Source organism: Oratosquilla oratoria, chromosome 9 (assembly GCF_046742065.1).
Source record: "Oratosquilla oratoria isolate Oo_2021 chromosome 9, ASM4674206v1, whole genome shotgun sequence".
NCBI classification, from domain to species: domain Eukaryota; kingdom Metazoa; phylum Arthropoda; class Malacostraca; order Stomatopoda; family Squillidae; genus Oratosquilla; species Oratosquilla oratoria.
This window is the reverse complement of record NC_134785.1, coordinates 59,026,405-59,048,105: the sequence shown is the minus strand read 5'-3', so window position 1 is coordinate 59,048,105 and position 21,701 is coordinate 59,026,405. Positions and strand designations below refer to the sequence as shown.

At 40.9% G+C, this 21,701-nt stretch overlaps 3 protein-coding genes across 6 annotated transcripts in view; 1 reads left to right on the top strand and 2 right to left on the bottom strand.

Moving 5' to 3' along the window:
• Positions 1–7: 7 nt before the first annotated feature.
• Positions 8–8,001, bottom strand: Polr1H (RNA polymerase I subunit RpI12). Its single transcript, XM_076190606.1, has 4 exons — positions 7,866–8,001; positions 5,829–5,966; positions 168–384; positions 8–75 (listed from the first exon to the last, which is right to left on the bottom strand). Exons 2-4 carry the CDS (start codon positions 5,959–5,961, stop codon positions 51–53), a joined length of 375 nt encoding a protein of 124 aa, XP_076046721.1. The 5' UTR covers positions 5,962–5,966; positions 7,866–8,001; the 3' UTR covers positions 8–50.
• A 4,367-nt stretch (positions 8,002–12,368) lies between these two features.
• On the top strand, positions 12,369–13,496 carry LOC143028080 (uncharacterized). Its single transcript, XM_076189720.1, has 2 exons — positions 12,369–12,665; positions 12,843–13,496. The coding sequence occupies exons 1-2, from the start codon at positions 12,369–12,371 to the stop codon at positions 13,494–13,496; spliced, it is 951 nt and encodes a 316-aa protein (XP_076045835.1).
• Positions 13,497–14,857: 1,361 nt separating this feature from the next.
• Positions 14,858–21,701, bottom strand: part of Tsp (Thrombospondin) — a 139,839-nt gene continuing 132,995 nt past the window's right edge. For all 4 annotated transcript variants that reach the window (XM_076190596.1, XM_076190599.1, XM_076190598.1 and 1 more), the window contains 3 exons: positions 21,506–21,689; positions 20,755–20,992; positions 14,858–16,686 (listed from right to left, as the gene is read on the bottom strand). In XM_076190596.1, coding sequence (XP_076046711.1) covers positions 16,592–16,686; positions 20,755–20,992; positions 21,506–21,689 — 517 coding nt within the window. In that variant the 3' untranslated portion in view covers positions 14,858–16,591. The remainder of the gene's footprint in view (positions 16,687–20,754; positions 20,993–21,505; positions 21,690–21,701) is intronic.

The following is a 21,701-nucleotide window of genomic DNA, read 5'->3' as shown; positions in this document are numbered from 1 at the left end:
GGATTAGTTATAAACAATATTTATTATATATAAAAGTAATATATTTGGCTTCAAGAGTTTTCCACTTCCCTATGCCTGCAAGGAAAAAAAAAAAAATTACATTTTTTAGAAGGAAAGTCTTCCAGCTTTCAATTATTTCAAAGAACCTCAATGAAACTGTTACATACTTGCACTTTGGGCACAAATAAAATACTGTTTGGCCTTCATCAGCAGATCTAAGCTGCATAGTTGTGTATGACATTCCTCTGTTGCCGCATTTGCTACATTCTCGGTCATTATCCATCTGTCCTGCTTCTCCCTTGTCGACACCTCTTTTTCCACTCGTGTGAATTCCCAATGGAACAAATTCAATGCTGTATGTCACTTCCTTGCCAATAATGTCATCTGCAGAAATAAAAGGTCATACATATTTTTTCAGCATCAAAAGAAAATGGTAACGAAATCACTAAGGTAGAGATTTGTTAGGTCATACATCATACTTCTAAGGAGTAGTTTGTGAGGTAGGAAGAAGATGGAAAGCAGGAGTGGATCGAGGGAACTTGAAGGGAAGCCAAAGTCCTAGAATGAAGTGGAAGGGAGAGTGATCACTTATGGGTACAGAAATATGGCACGAAAGTATTTTTTTTACTTTTTGCTGTATATGTACGAGTGCGAATGTGTGAGGAGTGGAGGTAGAATGCAGACAATCATATAAATACCTTGGGTGGGGGGGGGATTAAAAAGTGTAACGAGACATAGACATTTGGGAATGGATGCTAAAAGGAGATTGTATGAATGAGTGATTGTGCTGACACCACTGTATGGCAGAAACATGGAACAAAGTTTAAATGTGTTTGAGATGAAATGTCTGAGAAGTATGGTTGGAGTTACTAGGTTGGATACAGTGAGAAACAAGGAGAGTAGGGGTGAAAAGGGAGTTGTTGTTGTCGTTCCCTAGACTGTCTGTCCGAGCAGTCCCGTCTCCCCAAGGAATGCCATAGCCGAAACTGGGTTTTCCCACAAATCCTTTATAGAGCGTATGTTGTGTTGTTTGCGTGCATGATTGTGTATAATGCAGTCTTCCATTATGTGTTGTATGGTATGGGGTGAAGTGTTACATCCTGGGCAGCTGTTCACAATGCGGTCATCCAGCCTTATATTTGAAAAGGGAGTTGGTAGATAGGGTTGATGAAAGTATTGGGATGGTTTGGACACAAGGAAAGAATGAGTGAAGAAAGATTAGTAGAAGTGGTGTGGAAGGCAGAGGTGGAGTGAACATGAGGGGGCAACCAAGGATAAGATAGATGGGGTAAAAGGACATTGGGAAAGAGGGGAATGTCTATTGAGGAAGGTAGGGGTGAGTGGGTGGGGGTTAGGGAATATGTGTGAATATTTTGAGACAGCCTGAATGAATTTCTCCCCGTCTTCTCTCTCTCTGCATGAATGGATGGTCACTAATTAAATGAAGCAGTCTTGTTAATATTGCTTCTGACCCAGGGCAGTTTGCTTGATGCAGGGATGACCCGTTATCCAGGAGTAGCCAAGAAAAGGAGGGGTGCTGAATAGGAGTGGAGTACTGTATGTGGGGATTAAATGGGTGGTAGTGGATTTTTCTGACTTTGCCTACTTCCCTTGTAAGGGGGGGAAAAAGCCACTGGTATATTTGTGTATACATAAGGGGGGGGGTTGCCTATTAACCCCTTAGCTGGCAAGGAAGGACAAGTAAACTCGTGTCTTTTTTTTTTTTTTTTTTTGTGTGCGATGAGTACCCTTCCAAACAATGTTTCAAAAACAAACACAGACAAGTATAATTGTTGAATTAGGGTCAACGAGTATACTCAATGAATCATACATCTAGTAGCTGTGCCTCTTCTGTCTTAGGATGCATTTGTTAATGACAAGGTATCAGTCAAAGGAAGCAGACTCATTGCTTTTGAGCACACACACTGTTTATTTTATTCATTTATTTTTTAAGTATGCCCAAATGTCAAGCTCAGATGAGAATGAATATGAAGTTTCAATTAGAAGTTTGGATACATCAGATGAGAGTGGAAGTTCATCTGACGATGGCTATCGTCTCTCAAGTGAAGAGGATTAGGATTTACGACATTGGTGTCGACATGATGTATCGGAACAAAATATGCTTCCTCCACCACCACCACCACGCTTCCCATTCACTGGAAATCCCAGATTATCAATTGTAATATAAGATATAAAAAAGAGCAAAATAAGTGTGTAATTTCCCTTTTGATAATGAAGTTGGGGAAAAAAAGGCAATAAATAAAAAAGGGAAGATGAGTTCTCATTTTTGTTGGAAATTGTATCTTCAAAATAAATTAGTAATAGATAATTAGCAAGAAAAACTGTAAAAAGATGCAATAATTTTTTTTTGTCTTAAAACAAAAAGTCTACTCCAAAAAAAGTTTCTGGGTATGGGGTTAATGAAATGGCCTTGCTGCATTGCTTGTGACCCAGGGCAATGGGTAACATACAGGGATAACCAGTCCTCCAGGTGGAGCAAAGATAAGAGGGAGGGAGGGGAGTGGGTGGGGATGAAATGGGTGGTAGTGGAATTATGCCTTGTATGTTGGGGGGGGGGGGGAAGCCATTGGTATATTAATCATGTATAATTCTCATAGGATAGGATTTTAGGGATTTCTACCAATCTTCTTTCCCGAGTGAGGGGATGAAGGGGGTGGGGTACTGATTAAGTGAAGCAGCCTTGCTGTAGCTGTACTGTGTCTTGCTGTGTTGCTTCCGGTTCAGGCAGTTGTCAAGAGACAGGGATGACTCTTCATTCATGAAGAGCCAAGATGAGAGGGAAATGATTGTGGTGGGAGTGAGAAGCCCTTGGTATATAGATATAAATGTATAATTCTTGAGTGGATGTGCAAGGGAGGGGTGGGGGTAAGCTGTCTTTAGCTGTCGGACCTTGCTGTATTGCCTCTGACCTAAGCAGTATGGCGAGGAACAGCAGAACCCTTCATCATGACCTAAGATGGAAGGGGACACTGAACAAGTTTTTGGGTAGGTTTAGGGTCAGTGTATCCATTAACTGGACCCCTTCCTTGAGAAGGAAAGGGCCTTTTGGTATGTGAATGTGGCTAAGATAAGAGAGAAACAAGGGTGGTGGAATGGGCATATGCCTTTTGACTTGGCTATATTGTTAAGGGGACAAATCCCTTTGTTGCATGCACGAGGTAAATAGTTATGTGGATGTTAAAAGATCTTAGTATATATGGATGATTTGTGCAAACAGAAGAATCCTAATAATTGTTGCTTGAATTCTGTCTTGAATTCTGCAGGTCCTCAGCAGATGATGCCCCTTGGATCCCCTCCCATAGATGAAATCTCTCAAAAAGAAATTTGTTGTACAAGTGCTGGTTCTAGGTCACCAGCTGTCAACACTCCTTATGTGAAATAATTATCTACACACCAAGAGTTTTTCTTTTTTCCCCCTTATAGGGGAGGTAGCCAAGTCAGAGGTACATACCTATTCCCACCCATTTCACTCTGCCCCTCCTGTCTCAGCTACTCATGGATGACAGGTCATCCCTACATCCACCAACTGCCCTGGGTCAATGCAATGCATCAAGATACAGTACATCCACAGCAAGGCTGCTTCACTTAAGTGGTGACCGCCCCTCTCCATCCCTTCATGCAGAAAAGGAGAGCAGGGAGAAATCCCTTCAGGCTGTACCAAAATATCATTCACACATAAACACCCTCTACCATCCCTCCCTTCCTTGTCTAACAGTGTCCTCCATACACATTCTCTACTTGCCCCTATCTCCTGCATTCTCCCTTCCTTGCTCAAAAGACATTCCTCTCTTGGTCAGCGCCCCCCCTTTATCCCATCCATCCACCTCATCTTTGGTCATCCCCTCAAGTTCACTCCCTCCATCTCTGCCTTCCACACCTCTTTCACTAATCTTTCATCACTCCACATATAATAATGAAATAAAGGAAATAAAGTTGTCGAAAGAGATCTTCGGAAGTTGACAGGATCTGAAGGACCATCTTGAAGAAGTCCCTGTCACTGGTCCCTCCCACAAGGTTACAACAAAGGATTACAAAGGCGGAGCATGCCGACGGGAGGCCTTTTGGTCCATAGCTAGGTCGGATGCGAAAAAAAATCATGAAAATAATAGATGAATAAATAAAAACTATAATAATGTAAATAACAAATAGAATACATATATAAATGCATAGGTATAGTTAAATGATAAACAAACAGGTAAATAGTAAATAATGATAAATTGACATAACTAATGATAAATGAGAATCAAACAGACAAATGATAACAAAACATACATAAATATACCAAGGCTTTTTCCCCCTTACAAGGGAGGTAGCCAAAAAGGAAAAGGCATAAAATCATTCCCACCCATTCCATTCCTGAATACACTCCACACCCCTCCACCCTCCCTCTCATCTTAGCACCTCCTGGATGACGGGTCATCCCTGCACCTTGTCCACTGCCCTGGGACAGAAGCAGTGTCGCAAGACACAGCACATCCACAGCAAGGCCGCTTCATTAAATCGGCAAAAACCTCCCCCGCATAAAGGAGAAGACGGGGAGAAATCCCTTTGGGCTACATCAAATTTTGTTCACACATACTATCTCACCCCCCATACCCCCGCCCATTCCGCCTCATGCATCACAACATCATCCATATACAACCATTCTCTATTCACCCCGTCTTCTGTCCTCTCCCGTCCTTCCCCAAAGCCCCCCTCACCCCATCCATCCACCTCATCCTAGGACGTCCTCTCATGTTCACTCCCCCCACATCTGCCTTCCATAGCTCTTTTACTAGTCTTTTTTCACTCATACTTGAAAATAGGTGTGAGCAACTCCTCTTAGAATACATAGGCTGAAACTGAATGAAAGTACACCATGCGGGAAACCTTTCTTACAACTCCATTCACACTAAAAAGGTGTCAGGGACATAAAACAGTTTAATGGCCACCAGGATAAAAGTAAATGTGCTTCTCATTCAATGTGTGTATGGGAGAGAAGTGCATTGGTGCACTGGGGGAGTGCATGCATAATTCCACAATACAAAGAGAAGGGGGACAACTATGAATATGGTAGTTTTAGAGGGATCAGTCTTAAATGTGGTTGGCAAGGTGTATTGCAGTGTTAGAGGTGATTAGTAAGGGAATGGGATACTTGAGAAGGAGGTGTGTGGGCTGAAGAGTGGAATAAGATGCCGAGATGGTTTGGTCACAAGACTGAGCAAAGAAAAGAGTGGAAAGCAGATGCAGATGGAGGGAACTTGAAAGAGGAAGAGCTAGATGAAGTGGATGGAAAGGGGGCCTTGGATGCATTGGAAGCATGTGAAGCAGGAGAGAGAAAACTATTTTCATCAACACAATCATGTCCATTTTGTTCATAACTACTGAACCCCTCTCTTTTTTTTCACTGGTATATTATTATAAAAATCAAACACTATCACTGAAATAAATACTACTCCCATTTACTTCACTGTTATATAGTTTCATGTTTAATTGCAGTCTTCACAGTAGGTTTTTCTGATTTAGCCTAACTTATGAAGTGCATTATTTTACTGATGGGGGTTAATGCTATTACTCTTTGGATACAAGGCCATAAAGACCCTTTGTGGCATTTACAATGTTATGTATCAATAGAAGACTGTTGGGATTTGAATTAAGACTGGACTGCAATAACTTTAATCTCTCATCCAATTTGGTTTCTCTGGTCCCACCTTTATTCCATGTAAATGAACCTTTCACATGTTATGGGTATTATAATAAAAAAAATTCTGGAAAAAATATAACTAATCTAGGTGTTGCCTGTTAATGGATATACTGTATGTACATACCTTCAAGTGAGATAGTATTTTTACACACATTACATGTGACAGTAACACCAATATCTGGCAATATCAATATTGCTCCACAGTCAGAACAAAATTCTGGATAACTTTCAAATTTGTTTTTACTGCTCCTCAGCATTATACCTGAAATTTAAAGAGTACATGAAGTAAACTTGATATACTCCTTATGCCGATTTATAATTAACATGTATCACAACCCTATTATGTTTTGGGAGATGGATAGGAAAAATCTGAATAAGCTTGAGATGAAGTGTAAGAAATATGATAGGTGCTACAAGAATGTGTACAGAAATGTAGGGGTGAGGAATGAGAACAGGGGTACGAAGAAAACTGTGAGATAGGACATAACAGTGCTGAAGTGACATGGAAGGAAGGAATAGGTAGGGACTGATGACAAGTACTTGCACTAGGTGGCCCCCTGAGAAACCAGTCTCCCTCCTGCTCATCTTTAAATCCTGTTAATGTCACTTCCATTTCATCTCCCTGCTATTCATCTTCAAATACTACCAACTAAACTTCCATTTCATCTCCCTGCTATTCATCTTCAAATGCTACCAACTAAACTTCCATTTGGAGGTGCTACCCTGAGGGGTTGACTGGGTCTTTGGACTGGGTCTTTGGACTGGGCCTAAGAAGATCTCTCTTTACCAATTCACCTGTATTTCCTTTATCTTTAAAAGCTAGTACAGTCCACAACCAGCAACTATCCCCTTCTGCTCTTAACCAGTGACCAGCGGCGGCACCAGGAATTTTTAGTTGGGGAGGCTAAGGGGGGGGGGGGGGGCTGAGCAAATTTTTGGGAGGGCTAATAGTAATATGATAATACACATATATTATCCTCATTTCAGAAGGGGAGTGGGTTAATGGTAGGGCTAGCACTGATGAGTGTTTTAAATTTTCAATTTGCTCATTTCAGTTGGGGGGGCTGGCCACTTTTTTTTGCACCCCTGGCTCTGCCACTGCCAGTGACATAGAAACAGTCCTACAGATACAATGCAGCATCCGGGGTTTCTTCCTAGAGAGGGCCTGAGGACCACAGGCAGGGCTGTGGGGTTCCAGTCTAAGAAACTTGGGTCAATAACAGATTGGAAAGTATAAGTGGATAAAGTCGGTGAGAGAGGAAGACTGAGAATGAGATGGTGGGGAGAAGGAGGCTTTGGATGTACATGCAGTGTTTGTTAACCAGGGAAGACATTGCAAAATATAGGAGTTAAGGGAGATAGTGAAAGTTTGATACAAACTGAAGGTTTTTTGTTTTTGTCTGCTTCATATATTTTGAGTGGATGAAGTGAGGGATTACCACAAACTGAATTCAGTAATGGAAGAATTCTATCTCCAGCTACCTATCTTCCTGTGGATAAAGTATGCATTACTGTAGTGTTCTTTATCTAGTCAAGTGTAGTAAATGATGAGGTAATCCTTCACACATGAAAAGCTGAGATGGGAAAAGTGATAAAGTTGAAAGGATTTTTGTTTCTGATGTGCACTTAAAATCACCCACCCCTATTGGCTATTACAAGGAGGATTGAGTATCAACAAGTATAACCCAGGATAATTAACACATAAGCCACATATCAAATTCGTTGTTTGGGTGAAACTATAAATTGTCCAATTAATTTAACATGAACAAAAAAAAATAATAAAAAATTATCTCAATAACTGTTTAAATTTGACGAAATTGTCATTTCCCAAGCTATAACGTTTTCGAATTTTAGGTTAGATACGGTTAGGTTGGGTTACAGTAAAAATATGACGTTGACAAGATAGCTAATTATCATTATGTTCAGATTATTCTAAGGTCTTTGTAAAAGTTATGTTGGGCCGCACACATCTAGTCCAATCATAAAATCTGATTGGACTGGATGTGTATTATGATTATGATCAAATAAAAATGAAATATTGACTAGGATTTACAAAATACCGCCACACGACGTCGTATAAGATATAGTTCCTCAAATATGTATTAATTATATAATTTGGAGGAAAACGCGTTTCCCAGATCAATCATACCTATCTACTTACCTTAGTTTTAGTTCCACGATACTATAACTAACTAAATATCTACCGCAAAATAATCAAAACAAATGACGTCATACTTTACACGTTTTCTATGAACGAAATTAAATGTATGGTATTATTTTAGTTGTGCACACCTACGCGATATAGCATTAGAAAATTAAATATTAATTTTGTAACTCATAATACATGAATGTGATATGCGATTTTCATGGCGAAAAAAACTTGCTACAAGCAAATTTACTAACGAACGAAGCCGCTAGGATAGGGTACGGACGTCATGCCAGTCCAGTCACCAGGGTTGCCGTTTCGTAGAATTTTGTACCAGAACATAGAAAAATAGCGGCATGTGGCAACTGCACGAGGACACGAGGAATTTCTTTCTACATATCAGTAGGCTGTTCAAAACATTTAAAAACTCAAGCTGTTGTTTAAAAAAACACTTAACTAGTTATCAAATAATTAATGGTACATCAAAATATGAGTTTTATTGGTAATTATGTTAATTATAATATATTGTACCCCAAAAGATACGTTTTTACTGTGTAGAAAAAAAATTCTACGCTCAAGTTTCAGCTTTCTTTTTGCGATAATAATATAAAAATATATATATATTTTTTTTTTTATTGAATATGTTAGGGCGTGGGGTTCTTATATACATTCAAGAATAAAAAACTAGAACCAACATTTTGTCAAAGTTTGACAAGTATATCTTGCTATGAAAGTCTGCACACGCCCGAGAAAAATATATGCCCCGGTATGGCAACACTCCCATTCTACACGGCACTGACGGCAGTGTAGAAAACGCGGCATCCCTGCCAGTCACTATCCGACGACGGGCATCACGTTGTGGACCGGGTGTTCTCCAACTCCAGGTAACGTTAATAAGCGCTGTTACAAAGGCACTAGGGTTTCCTTGGACATTATGAGAGGACACGAGGTTCTGCCGTCGTCTGTTAATTGCCCGAGGTACAATAATAATCAGGCCGTCAGTATCCGTGAAGACGATGACGACCCGTGTGATCTTAAGAATTTGAGGTACCGAAGTCACCCATATCGAACAGGTTTTGTAAAAAAAAAAATAAGACGAAGAGCAGCTCACAGATCAAGATTGGAATATGCAGCAACGATGTGGTCACCAAGTACAAAAAATGTATAACAGAACTTGAAAGAATACAAAGAGCAATTACAAAATTGGCACCAACACTCTCAAAACTATCATATGAAGAGAGACTAGCAAAATTTGAGCTACAGCATTAGAGCAAAGAAGAGACAGAGGATATTTGATAACTATTTACAGAATCATGAAAGGCATAGGAATTATTGATAGAGAGGATCTAATAAAATGGGATGATAGAAATACAAGAGGACACGGAAAGAAAATCAAGAGAGACAGCTATAGAAGAGAGATGAAAAAGAACAGCTTTTCTCAGAGTAATAGAGAGTTGGAACAAGTTAGATGAGAAAGTGGTGTGTGCAAAAACAATACATGTATTTAAAAATAGTTTAGATGAAATGAGATATGAAGACGGGACACCACGAGCATAGCTCCCCTTCCCGTTAAATACAACTAGGTAAATACAGTCGCAGGACCCACTGCTAACTGGCATGTCCCTGATGGCGAACATGGAAATTCCTCATAGATATATGGGGTACCGTCATAATGACGGCGTGGACCATTGTGCACCCTATTGATATAAGGATTCACCGAATATAAAGAATAAGGTGACACCAGAGAAGTACCTCACCAAATACCAGTTGTTAAGGAGATGAGATTACTGCCAAGATCCTTTCTTAGCAACCGTGAATAGTCCAACCAAAGCAAAACCGGGTGTTCCTGTTGGATCATCATCTCCTAAAGGTCCAACCGCATTGCCTCGTGTGCTTACGGGCAGTGTGCCACCTAATGTGAGTAAGCACTTTCCAAGCAGATCTAACTCTTGGACATTAAACAATACAAATAAAATTAAGATCTATACTTACAACGCAAGAACTCTCTCAGAAGACCACAGGCTGGAGAGTTTTATGGAAGAACTAGATAAGATCAAGTGGGACATCGTAGGACTGAGCAATGTCCGAAGAGCGGAAGAAAAGCTGATACAATTACAAGATGGTCACCACCTGTTCTACTATAGAGGTAAGGAGAAAGATCTAGTGGAGTAGGATTCTTGATAAACCGAGAGATTGCTGGTAACGTAGTCAAGTTCAGTAGTTTATCAGACAGGGTAGCTTGGATAATGATTAGGCTGTGTAAAAGGTACACTCTAAAAATAGTTCAGGTTTATGCACCAACTTCACAGAGTTCAGACGATGAAATAGAGTCCTATGATGATTTAAGTCAGGTAATAGATAAGAAAAAATTAAGTACACATTGGTAATAGGCGACATTAAGGCTAAAGTGGGGAAGATGAAAGATGAGTCGTTGTGGTGTGAAAGTAGTGAATGTGGCACTGACGGGGACGAGCGGTTTGCACCCCCGGTGTGTGTGTGGGGGGGGGGGGTGAAAGGGCGCGCGGGTGTTGGTGACCCCAGAAAGGGGGGGGGGATGCCCGCGTGTCGGTATGGGTGACAGTGCATAGCAAGGGCCGCGGGTGTGTGGATGTGTGTATGAGTGGATGAAGGTGGGTGGGAAAATTTGCATAGGGACCGTGCTGTGCGTATCCAAGGAGGGTTAAGGACTGACCCAGAAGCAACCACAGGAGCGGGATTTCTAAGGAAAACAAGTGAGTAAATCACCTTTCCGAACTACAAGCTATCTAGGCGCTAATATGACCGCGCCTACGAGCTCCAGGGAGCCATTCAAGATGAACAATATCACCTTGAGGCCGTTTGACGGCAATGGAGATATCATCGGGTGGCTTAAAAAGGCGGAGTTGGTCGCGAAGCTAACGGGAGTGACGGACGTGGCGAGTTATATTGCCCTTAATTTGGAGAACGACGCGTTAGCCACTTATCTGGAAATGACGACCGGTGATCAAGCGGATGCGGGGAAGGTGAAGAAGAGTTTAAAGGAAGCTTTCGGTGAGAGCCCGTTTGATGCGTTTTGTCAGCTGCAAAAAATGTGGTGGGCAGGTGAACAGGTTGATGTGTTCGCCAACGAAATAGAAAGATTAGCAGGCCTGGCGACGTTCGAAGAGAGCGAAGGCTTGGAGAAACTAGTGGGGATGGTATTTTTGAGTGTCTATCCAGATTGCATATCTGCTGGACTGCAGGAAATAAGCAATGCGGCGACGGCGAGTATGGACGAATTGAAAACCCGCGCTAGGCTCCTGACCCGGATAAAGGACGGAGGGCCGTTGCCGGCCGCGGCGAGAGAAGGGAAAACGGGGGAGCCCAGGGGTGACTACAGCGGATGGCGGGGGGCATATCGGGTCCGTTGTTACGAATGTCGGCGACTAGGTCACCTCGCAAGGGACTGTAAAGAGGTGGAACTCGTCTGTTACGCATGCAATCAGCCAGGACATATCCCTCGGCACTGCAATCAGGGAAACGGAAAACGGGCGGCCACTACGCAAGGGGCCGCCGAGGAAATGTAAGGACGCCGTTCAGCCTCATGCCAACCGTGGGTGTCTGGCTGAGAGGAAGACGCGCGAAGGAGCTGATGGATTCCGGCTGTTCAAGCACGATCGTAACGACCGACGTGGTTCAAGAGTTCAGAGATGTGGCCCTGATGACAGTCGACGGGAGGGAGACAAAGTGCGAAGGTGACCAGGAAATTGAAATGATGGTAGAGGGCATTCCGATATGACTAAGAGTGCTCGTCATTAGAACGGTTATAGAGGGAATTGACGTGGTGCTGGAATGGATGCAATTGCCCAGCTTGGAGAAGTCGCGTTTATCGCCGGACAAGTGAGGATAGGAGCGATACGTGATACGAGTACGGAAGAGAGGACGAGGACCCGGCTGAGGCCGGAAGTGGATATAGGAATGGCAATGAGGGCCGTGGAGGGCAGTGCCACCACGAAGCCTGACCCTGTCGAGAGGGCGGCGCCTTGCACGATTGAGGACGAAGACTTCCTGGCGGAGTTTGATGGCCAGAAGTGGGAAGTAGAGTGGTACCCGAAATAAGCCTCACCTCTTTTGAAGAACAAAGTCGATTGCTACAAACAGACTCTCGGAGAGGGGGTGAGGGACAACTTTGACCTTGAAGTGGAGCGGTGGATTGATGAGGGAATTTTGAGTCCTTGGGAGGAACCGGTGGAGGGTGGAATCTTGCCCTTGATGGCAGTGGTACAGCCAACCAAGAACAAAGTACGACCGGTGTTGGATTTCCGAGAACTGAACCAGTTTGTGAGGTGTCATACTGGCGATGATTTTGTAGACGTATGTAGCGAGACCCTACGCAGATGGCGCCGAATGAGGGGGGCGTCCACGATTGTAAACTTGCGGGTGGCTTACCTACAAATTCACGTGGCGAAGAAGCTATGGAAATACCAACTTGTGAAATACAAAGGTAGAGCTTACTGCTTAACCAGATTGGGGTTTGGGCTCTGCTCGGCCCCGAGGATCATGACGAGAATCCTCAAGACAGTACTGGAGAAGACTGAAACGACGAAGAAGGGTACTGACTCGTACCTCGATGACATACTGGTGGATGATAGCATGGTGTCAGCGTCGGACGTAGTGGAACATTTGCCTCGATACAGATTAATAGCGAAGGAGCCAGAACCGGTGGAAGGAGCAGTGTTCGGGCTGCGACTGGAAAGAGACGGGACCGGAAACCTGGTGTTCAGGAGAGGCAACGAGATCCCGAAGGTTAAAGATGAAATGAACAAACGAGAGCTCTTCTCCCTGTGTGGCAAATTGGTGGGTCACTACCCGATCGCCGGTTGGCTCCGTGTAGCGTGCAGCTACATTAAGAGGCGGTCGGGGTCGAAGGATTGGGGAGATAATATTGACGAGGGCACGCTAACGATGATACGTGACGCCGTAGAACGGATGAGACATGATCCAGTGAGGGGACAGTGAAACGCACCACAACAGGGCCGAGGCGTAGTGTGGTGCGACGCGAGCAGCATAGCAACCGGCGCCGTCTTGGAGATAGGGGGCGTGGTAGTCGAAGATGGGACGTGGCAGCGAAAAAAGGATGACTACCATCACATCAACGTATCGGAGTTGGACGCGGCCATAAAAGGAGTCAATTTGGCACTGAAATGGGGGCAGCGTGAGATTAAAATCAGGACTGACTCAGTTACAGTAGCGGGGTGGATGAACTTAGTGCTGACGACTGAGAAGAGAGTATGCCCGAAGGGGGCTGCAGAGGTCCTTGTGAAGCCCCGTCTTGGGATATCAAGGGTATTAATAGACGAGTTCGGCATGAAGATAAGGGTGAGTGAGGTGCCGTCGGGAATGAGCAAAGCAGATGCGCTAACCAGAGTGAAGAAAAGCTGGTTGAAAGTGAAAGAAGAACAAGACGAGAAGCTTGAAGTGTGCGCTGCAAGTTCCCTCCGAGCGAAAGAGTTGCACGGAACTCACCACCTAGGTGTCGATAGGCCATTGTTCCTGGCAAGGAATGTTAGCCCGAATATATCGAGGGAAGAAGTCCGGCGGGCGGTGAGAGCGTGCGTCCGATGTGAATCAATAGACCCCGCCCCCAGGCCGCACTTGACGGGGGAACTTAGTGTGGGAGAAAACTAGAGGAGGCTGGCGGTTGATGTAACCCACCATCGGCGAGGCAAGTACTTATCAATGGTCGATTGCGGCCAGGGACGCTTCGCCGTCTGGCGGGAGCTGAAGGCTGGAGAGGAGATTGCGTGAGTGATGAATGAGATATTTCTGGAATGGGGCCCAGTGGATGAAGTCCTGATGGATAATAGCACAGCATTTCGGTCGGAGGCGCTGAAAGACATGTTGGACAAGTGGAACACGAGACGCTTCTTCCGGGCTGCTTACCGACCAAGCGGAAATGGAATAGTAGAACGACACCATCGTACGGTTAAGTCCATCGACGAGAGGGCGCTAATACCACCCACGGAGGCAGTTTTCTGGTATAACATGTTCCCCAGGTCTGGCGTAATTTTCCGTGGGTGATGTTACAATATGTCGGGTTACACCACTTTTATTCCATCTATATGTTCCGGTTGATCTTGCAAGTTATAAATTGCAACTTATATATTGCTCAGGCACCTTATACACAATTTGAATGCTTCATTCATCACAGCTTTTGTTTTTTGCTTGGGATTTTTATACTTCTATATACACTTCACACAGCACTGTATGGGGCAGAGACATAAGAGAATAAGTTTAAATGTGTTTGATATGAAATGTCTGAGAAGTATGGTAGAGGTACAAGGTTGGATAGAATGAGAAATGAGGTGAGGAGTGGGGGTGGAAAAGGAGATGGGAGATAGGGTTGATTAAAGAGTATTGGGATGGTTTGGACACATGGAAAGAATGAGTGAAGATTCATAAAAGAAGTGTGGAAGGCAGAGGAGGAAGGAGTGAACATGAGGGGGTGACCGAGGATGAGATGGGTGGATAAGGTAAAAGGGGTGTTGAGCAAGAGGGGTATGTCTGTTAAGGAAGGATGGGAGAAGACAGAAGATAGGGGTGAGTGAAGAATGGTTGTGTAAGGATGATACTATGACACATGGAAGGGAGTGTGTGGGGAATAGGGGGAGTGGTTATATGTGAATGATATTTTGACAAAACCCAAAGGGTTTCCTTGCCATCTTCAATGTTACTGCATGAGGGAACAGAGTGGAGGGTTGCTGACTAAATGAAGTGACCTTGCTGTGGATGTGCCATGTCATGCGGCATTGCTTCTAACCCATGACGATGGGCTAGATGCAGGGATGACCCATCATCCAGGAGGAGCCAAGATGAGAGGGAAGGAGGGGTGGTGAATGGGGGTGGAATGGGTGGGAGTGGAATTATGCCTTTTGACTTTGGCTGCCTCCCTTGTAAGGGGAAAAAAGTCCTTGGTATATGTATATATGTTTCTAAGTCAAAGAAACTCCTTCAGAATCAGGTAATATATTTTCTAATGAAAAGTATAGTCGAGTTGAAATTTTTATTTCTGAACATTGTACATTTAATGTTAGTGAGGAGCAACAACAATTGTTTGGAAACAGCTCTACCAACCTAAACTCGGTACCAACAACATAACAATAAACAAGTTAACTGATAATATGGAAGCGTAAAACGAGCGAGGCAAACAGTGTATAACTAACATGTATGGGGTAATAACAACTAGAAATCATTAATACATATTTTTTCTTTCTAAGAGTGCAAAATTAGGGTGGATCACAACAGTACGATAACAGAAAGATAAAAAAAAAAAAGGATTTTTACTTATTACAAACACTAATCATGGACGCTGAGAGATGTGTGAAAATATGATAATCACTGATAATGGATAATGCAAGTGCACATGGATAACGAGTAGAAGTAACAACAGCAGATGTCTACGCTCGTGTGAAATGCAAGCACAAAATACAATTAAGATATTAATTTCACAGATCATGGTCATTAGTTTACTCTAAGTTAATTTACTTACACTAATGGCGACTACTTCGGTCTTCTTAAGTGAAACATGTGGCTGATTGTCCAGTGAATAAATCAGCCACAAAAACAAACTTTGCAAATGCCTGGGTTTTGTCATGAAGATACTGCTCTTTTTAAAGGAATAGTTATTCTATATTTCATGAAAGATGAAATTGTGAGAACTACAATTCCTTGTGTCTTTACGCTTGTTGTATATTTAATTACTGATGCAAAAATGAGGATTTGGGATCCCTCAGCAACACTTCCTCATCTGCATTGAAAACCTGTTCTCATTTTGTAACAAGCAGGCTACTCTCCCAAGGATTTGAAGCAAATATTATGGTTATCCTTTTTACTGTCTAATGCATAGCTTCACATTTGAAATAGCACCTCGATAAGCCAGAAATAAATTACACTAAGCTACAGTATTGAAATCAGCAGCGATATAAGCTACTCTTGTATCCACCACTATTTTTCATTGTAATATGCCAAGACCCAAAATTATAAGATGATGGAATTAGGTGTTGTGACCAGCACAGCTGTAACATTTGGGAGCAAATTCTGATGCAGCATCCAAAGTACCTGGAAGGAAAATGTATATATTCGTGATAGCCCTAAACTGCAGTTAGTTTTAGTCTCTTCCTTCACTTGTCTCTCAGATACCACTACAGTTATTAATCATTCTTGTAACACTGTTTACAGAATAATTAGTTTGTGTTAACCTTATTCCATAACAGCGTAGGCGTAACAGAAGATCCTAATATTGTATATAAATGATATCATAGCCAGGGTTTATTGAGAATCTTCGTTGAGTTTCTTCTATGTTTGAAATACATTTTTGGCATATCTATTTTCCCATAGAATTATGAATATTGGGGTGCCACTGTCTAGGAAAAGTTTTTACAAACATGTATCTTTGGCAGAAGTGGATGACATTTTGAAACGTAAACAGTAATATAAAGGTGCACGTGGTGGTCTGTACACCCATAAACCAAATTTTTGAACACACTGGAAGCCTCAGTTAGTGCTGAGTGTTTTTCTTGAAGTGGAGTGTGTTTTTTCAAACTTTTCTTGTAAAAATAATGGATAATGAATATTTTTGACTTAGAACTTGAGGCACATTGGGTACTGTGAAGATGATAAGATAATTTGAGGACATAGGAGACCTTTCTTTTCTCCGCAATCATTCAAGAAACTCTGTTGTTCTTGTCCTTAGTCTGCAAAGGCTTGGTAAACTCATGGCAGTCCTACAGCCCATTAGGGACCGGTCGTGAACGGTCTATCTCAACTTGTCTTTGGAGGTTTGGTGGCAGCTGATTATAGATGGCCTCCGGAACATGATCTGAAAAAAAGTTACAATATAACAAGATTAGAGTTATGGCTATGTAAACATGACATCATATTGGATGTAAATAATTTTCAGAACAAATGAAAATATTGAACACAACATTTGAACACACATGTACACAATAAGCTACAATATCGAATTAAAAAAATATATACACAAATATTTTACTTAGATGTTTATCCAAGTGAATTTCAAAACTTATATTAGCATTACTTATAATTGCCTTGATTAGAAGCTTGGTTTATCAAATGATGACGTGGTTGGCAAAGTTGTCTCTAACTACTTTGCATTTAATTCCTGACAGCTTGAGGATATACTTTCTCCTCTGTTTTACATTACGTAAAAAATGTATTCCAATTTTACATAGTAAATTATATTTCAAACATTAATGCATTCATTTGATAATATATTCAAATGTCTTAACAAACCTTGTATGAATTATTTCATATACTTGGACTGAGTTTTTGGGGTTTGCCACTTTACTTTTTCCTAATCAATCTATCTCTTTCATAAGATATGATGAGTATATGGCACTCATTAAATGAAATACTAAAGGGTGGACAAAACCTGGTAATTATGGGGGATTTTAACTGCAAAGAAATTTGTTGGGAGGAAATGACAGTGAAGGGTGGAGAAGACCTGTGGGGTAATGTATTACTGGACATGCCCATGTCGAAGAATAAGAGGAACAAAAGCTCTATATATTTCGATCACTATCTGTGGTCCTTTTCAGCAGATAGTGGACCACAGATTGTGGTTGAAAAATATGGATCTTCAGTTTCTTTTACTTTATTCTCTGACAGTGGGTTAATAAGTCTCATTTTACAAAAGTGCTACATTATATTATCCTAATATACATATATGTGTGTTTATACATATATATATATATATACACACACACACACATGCATCTCTTCATTTGTGCCCCGTAGAAGACGAAAATCCTTAATTGTACAATGAAAGAATTCCTGGTTTATATTGAATGGGAGGGGGAGCAATTGTGGTTGTCCATAATGAATTCTCTGTAGTGCTAGTTTTACTTAGAGAAAATACAGGAAAAAAATAATTTTGAATAAAAAGTTGACTCAATAGCAGAGACATCTAGGGGTACCATGCCAAAGTGCTATGTAAACAGACCAATCAAAACACCAGCAAGACATTGTATATAAAATGAAAAACCATTTTCAGGCTTTGGTAAGTACGAGAGAAGAAATTTGAGTCAAATCTTAGATGTGGAAAAGGAAATGAGTAATAATAGAAAATGGTGGGAGAATGAATTCATGGATCTAAGGAAAGAAACTGTAGAATTAATGGAATGTTTAGCCCAAGCTAACATCAAGATATCCAATCTAAAAAGAATTAACACAGAACTAAGAACTAAACTCAAGGTGATGAAAAATTATATAATAGAGGTTAAGCATGAAAATGAAAAGAAAAAAATTAATGACACTACCAATAGTGAAAAAAAAGAGCTAAATAACAAAATACAAGAAATGACCGAAAGAATTGAAGAAAACTTAGGTGAGGAAAGTATGCAAAAGATTAAGAAATGGAAGGAAAACAGAGAAAATTAAGAAATTGCCTTTAAAGAAATAGTACAACAACAGATGCAGGAAAATGCAAAAGATACAATCAAGTAATTAAAGAAAAGGCAAATTGGGTTAGAGATGCAGTGGATAGGAAAAACTGTGTTGTGGTATATAGACTAAGGGAAAAACATGGTCTGGTGAGGTACATGAGAGAAAAAGCAGAAAAAGAAACAGCAATATCAATTTTAAAAGAAATAAAAGATGGTGATCAGGAAGTAGAGAAAGATATAGATGAAGTGTATAGGTTGGGACATTGTAAGGAAAGAAATCGATCCCTAAAGATAAAACTAAGATCACAAATGGCAATAGAAGACAGAAAAAGCAAGCAAGTTGGCAAGAAGTGAACACTACAAGATATGGATAAAAAGAGAAATGAGTGTTGAGGAATTAGAAAAGGAGAAGACACTAAAAGATGAAGGCAAGGAAAAAAAATGCAAAGAGAAAGGAGACTGAAAGCAAGGAATTCTATATGAGGGTAATCGACATGAGGCTGAGAAAATGGTACATCAGAATGGGCAAAACAAAAACAGAAAAAAAGATGGAGAAAGAAAAAAAAAATAAAAGAGGCCTATAGTAACATTGACGGATTAATTTCAGGACTGAATGAATTAAATGATTACCTGTTAGATGAAAAACCAGATACAATGAGAATTGTGGAGATGAAATTAAGGGGTCTAATACCACCCAATAATGTTGGACACAGGTTATACAATTATTGGGTTAAAAACAGAAATGAGAAACAGGGAGGAATCATGTTCTTGGCCAAGAAAAACTTGAATGTGACAAAGATTACTGAGGGTAAGAACAATGCAGAAATAATCATGATAAAAGTTGAAGACAAGGACACGAAATGTAGAAAGTTTGTGGTGATTTATGTGCCCCCAAAAACAAGCACTTGGAAAGGGAATGAGCATTTGAAAGTGTTAGAAGATACAAGGCACTCATTAAATGAAATACTAAAGGGTGGACAAAACCTGGTAATTATGGGGATTTTAACTGCAAAGAAATTTGTTGGGAGGAAATGACAGTGAAGGGTGGAGAAGACCTGTGGGGTAATGTATTACTGGACATGCCCATGGAATATACAATGACACAATAGGTCAATGAAAACACCAGATACAGAAATAATGAAGAACCATCAAGACTGGATTTAATATTCATACCAGAACCTGAAATTGTGGATAATATTCAAAACAAGACACCTTTTGGAAAGAGTGACCATATACTTATAAAGACTGAACTAAAAGGAGAAAAATATATAGAGAGAAATGAAAAGTACAGAAAAGGAAGATTGATGTACAACAAAACTGACTTTGAAAAACTAAATTCTTTCAAAATGCAAATTAGGAAAGATTCTGCATGGAAGAGACAAAAGTGGAAGAGAAATAGGAGATCTTGACGGATATCTATAATGAAGGAGTGAATAGGTATGTACCAAGACAGAAACAAGAGGTGTACATTAAATACTGGTTCAATAGAAGATGCAGTGAGACAAAAGATAGAAGAGACAAAGCTTGGAAAAGATGGAGAAATGATAAAAAACCTGGAAAATGGCAAATATATATAAACTATAGAAACCAGTATGTAAAAGTGTGAAGAGAGGAAAAAAAGGAACTATGAACATTATGGAAGAATGCAAAGAGCAACCCAAACTATTCAGTGATATCTCTGCCTCCTCCTTTATGAACTCATACTACGTTTGTCCTCTTCTAATCCTTCATGATTACTCCTTTCAATGAACACTGTGAATCATCTCTGCCAAGTACTCCCTTTAAGAATCTATCTTGATAATTTATCAAGCCCTGAAACTTTTCTCGCAGCCAGTGTTTCCAAAGTTTGTATTCTTCTAACCCACTATCAATGCACACATTTTCTTCCTTAACTCCTTCCATACGGTGCCGCACACGTCATGAGGAGCAAGTGGATTCGCGACGCTGCCATATCGGCGTCTTGATTATATTTATTGTAGTCGCCCCTGTATTTTTACATTCTCCCAAATGCGCCCTGAATCCCATTCTCTGTGGTTTTCAAAATTCGCGGGTGAAAGAGAGAACGATCGATATAAGCGGTGACTATATTTTATGATGCGAGTATTATTACGACACGTCATACGGCTGGCATTGGCTGCTGCCCGCGAGATTTAAGTCCCGTTCTGAAGTGGTTAATAAAATCATTCTCCCTAGTGAAATAAATTTGGAAATTTGATTTCATTATTTCAATCTTAGTTGATGCGTGTGTGTTCATGTATACAAAACCATATCACTTGAAAAGCCTGATGGGATGCCCTAGGCAGCTAACAACAAATGTGCATTTTATTTTATCAGCTCCAAAATGAAACTCGTAACAATGACAGCATTCTTCAGCTGGCTAATCTCTCACAGTTCTTGTACACATTCATGTAATTATCACAAGTACATGTGATTTGCACATCAACTACAAACATTTAACTCAAATTTTTAAGGACAAGTCTCACCATTGCATCTATATACGAGATCAGACCAGATGATCATCTCTTGAGAGAAGCAGAATACACCGAGTCGACCCCCCTTGAGTGCTGAGTCGTAAATATTCCCTGAGTCAGCTACCATATTCTCGCCCTCGAAGATCCTCAGGCGAATGAGGCCGACCTTGGGTCTGTGGAGAAGGAGCCACCGGTAAGCAGTCTTCTCCTTCCAGCCTACGTTGCGAGGATCCTTCCATAGGAGTTTGACCTGTTGAAGAATTTAAGTGATATTTTACCAAAATATTGTCAAGAGAACTTAATTCCCATGCCGCATCTGAAGAAACTTTTTTTAGTTATAACAGAGACTGAACTGAGGAATCATTGCATACTCCTGAATATTTATCATAATGTACCTATGTCACATTGTCATTTTTTCATAAGTCAAGTCTGCATTTTTTTTTCAAAATTGTTAAATATTTGTAGTTCTTAGTACAAATATTATGACATTATACAAAATACATAAATGAAACTATATTTCATGTAGGAAAAAGTGTTCATTAGTCATATTAAATTGAACTATCATTTATTTGCTCAAACTTTACATTAAGTTTAGTATAAGTGATTCTGACTTCTTTACAATGGAATTCTTCTACTAAAAGAAAAAAAAAAAAAGATACAATGAGAATCCATTCATATTATTATGAGACTCACAAACCAAATGTATAGCAACATTTGATCTCCACCTGTCTGGTCTTACAGAGTTCATGGTTAGGCAGCATACCTGGCTCACGGTGTCGCCTGTGTGCCAGAGGGAATTGCGCATCATCTGCCCAGGACCGGTGTTGGACTGCACCAATTTCAACTGTATTCCAGGTTCGGCAACTGCACGGAAGGGTGTAGCCTGCCAGTAGGTCTGTGTGTTCTTCTTCCACATGACCGTGTAGAAGTTCGCATTGTCTTGGTAACTGCAACAGTAT

What these genes read in the sequence shown, in the direction of transcription:
- LOC143028080 (XM_076189720.1), top strand. Translation starts at nt 12,369, where the DNA reads ATGACGAGAATCCTCAAGACAGTACTGGAGAAGACTGAAACGACGAAG. An exon ending in TCTCCCTGTGTGGCAAATTG is followed by an intron (nt 12,666 to 12,842) that starts GTGGGTCACTAC and finishes GCACCACAACAG; the next exon opens with GGCCGAGGCGTAGTGTGGTG.
- Polr1H (XM_076190606.1), bottom strand. Translation starts at nt 5,961, where the DNA reads ATGCTGAGGAGCAGTAAAAACAAATTTGAAAGTTATCCAGAATTTTGT. An exon ending in AAATACTATCTCACTTGAAG is followed by an intron (nt 385 to 5,828) that starts GTATGTACATAC and finishes TTATTTCTGCAG; the next exon opens with ATGACATTATTGGCAAGGAA. An exon ending in TATTTGTGCCCAAAGTGCAA is followed by an intron (nt 76 to 167) that starts GTATGTAACAGT and finishes TTTTCCTTGCAG; the next exon opens with GCATAGGGAAGTGGAAAACT.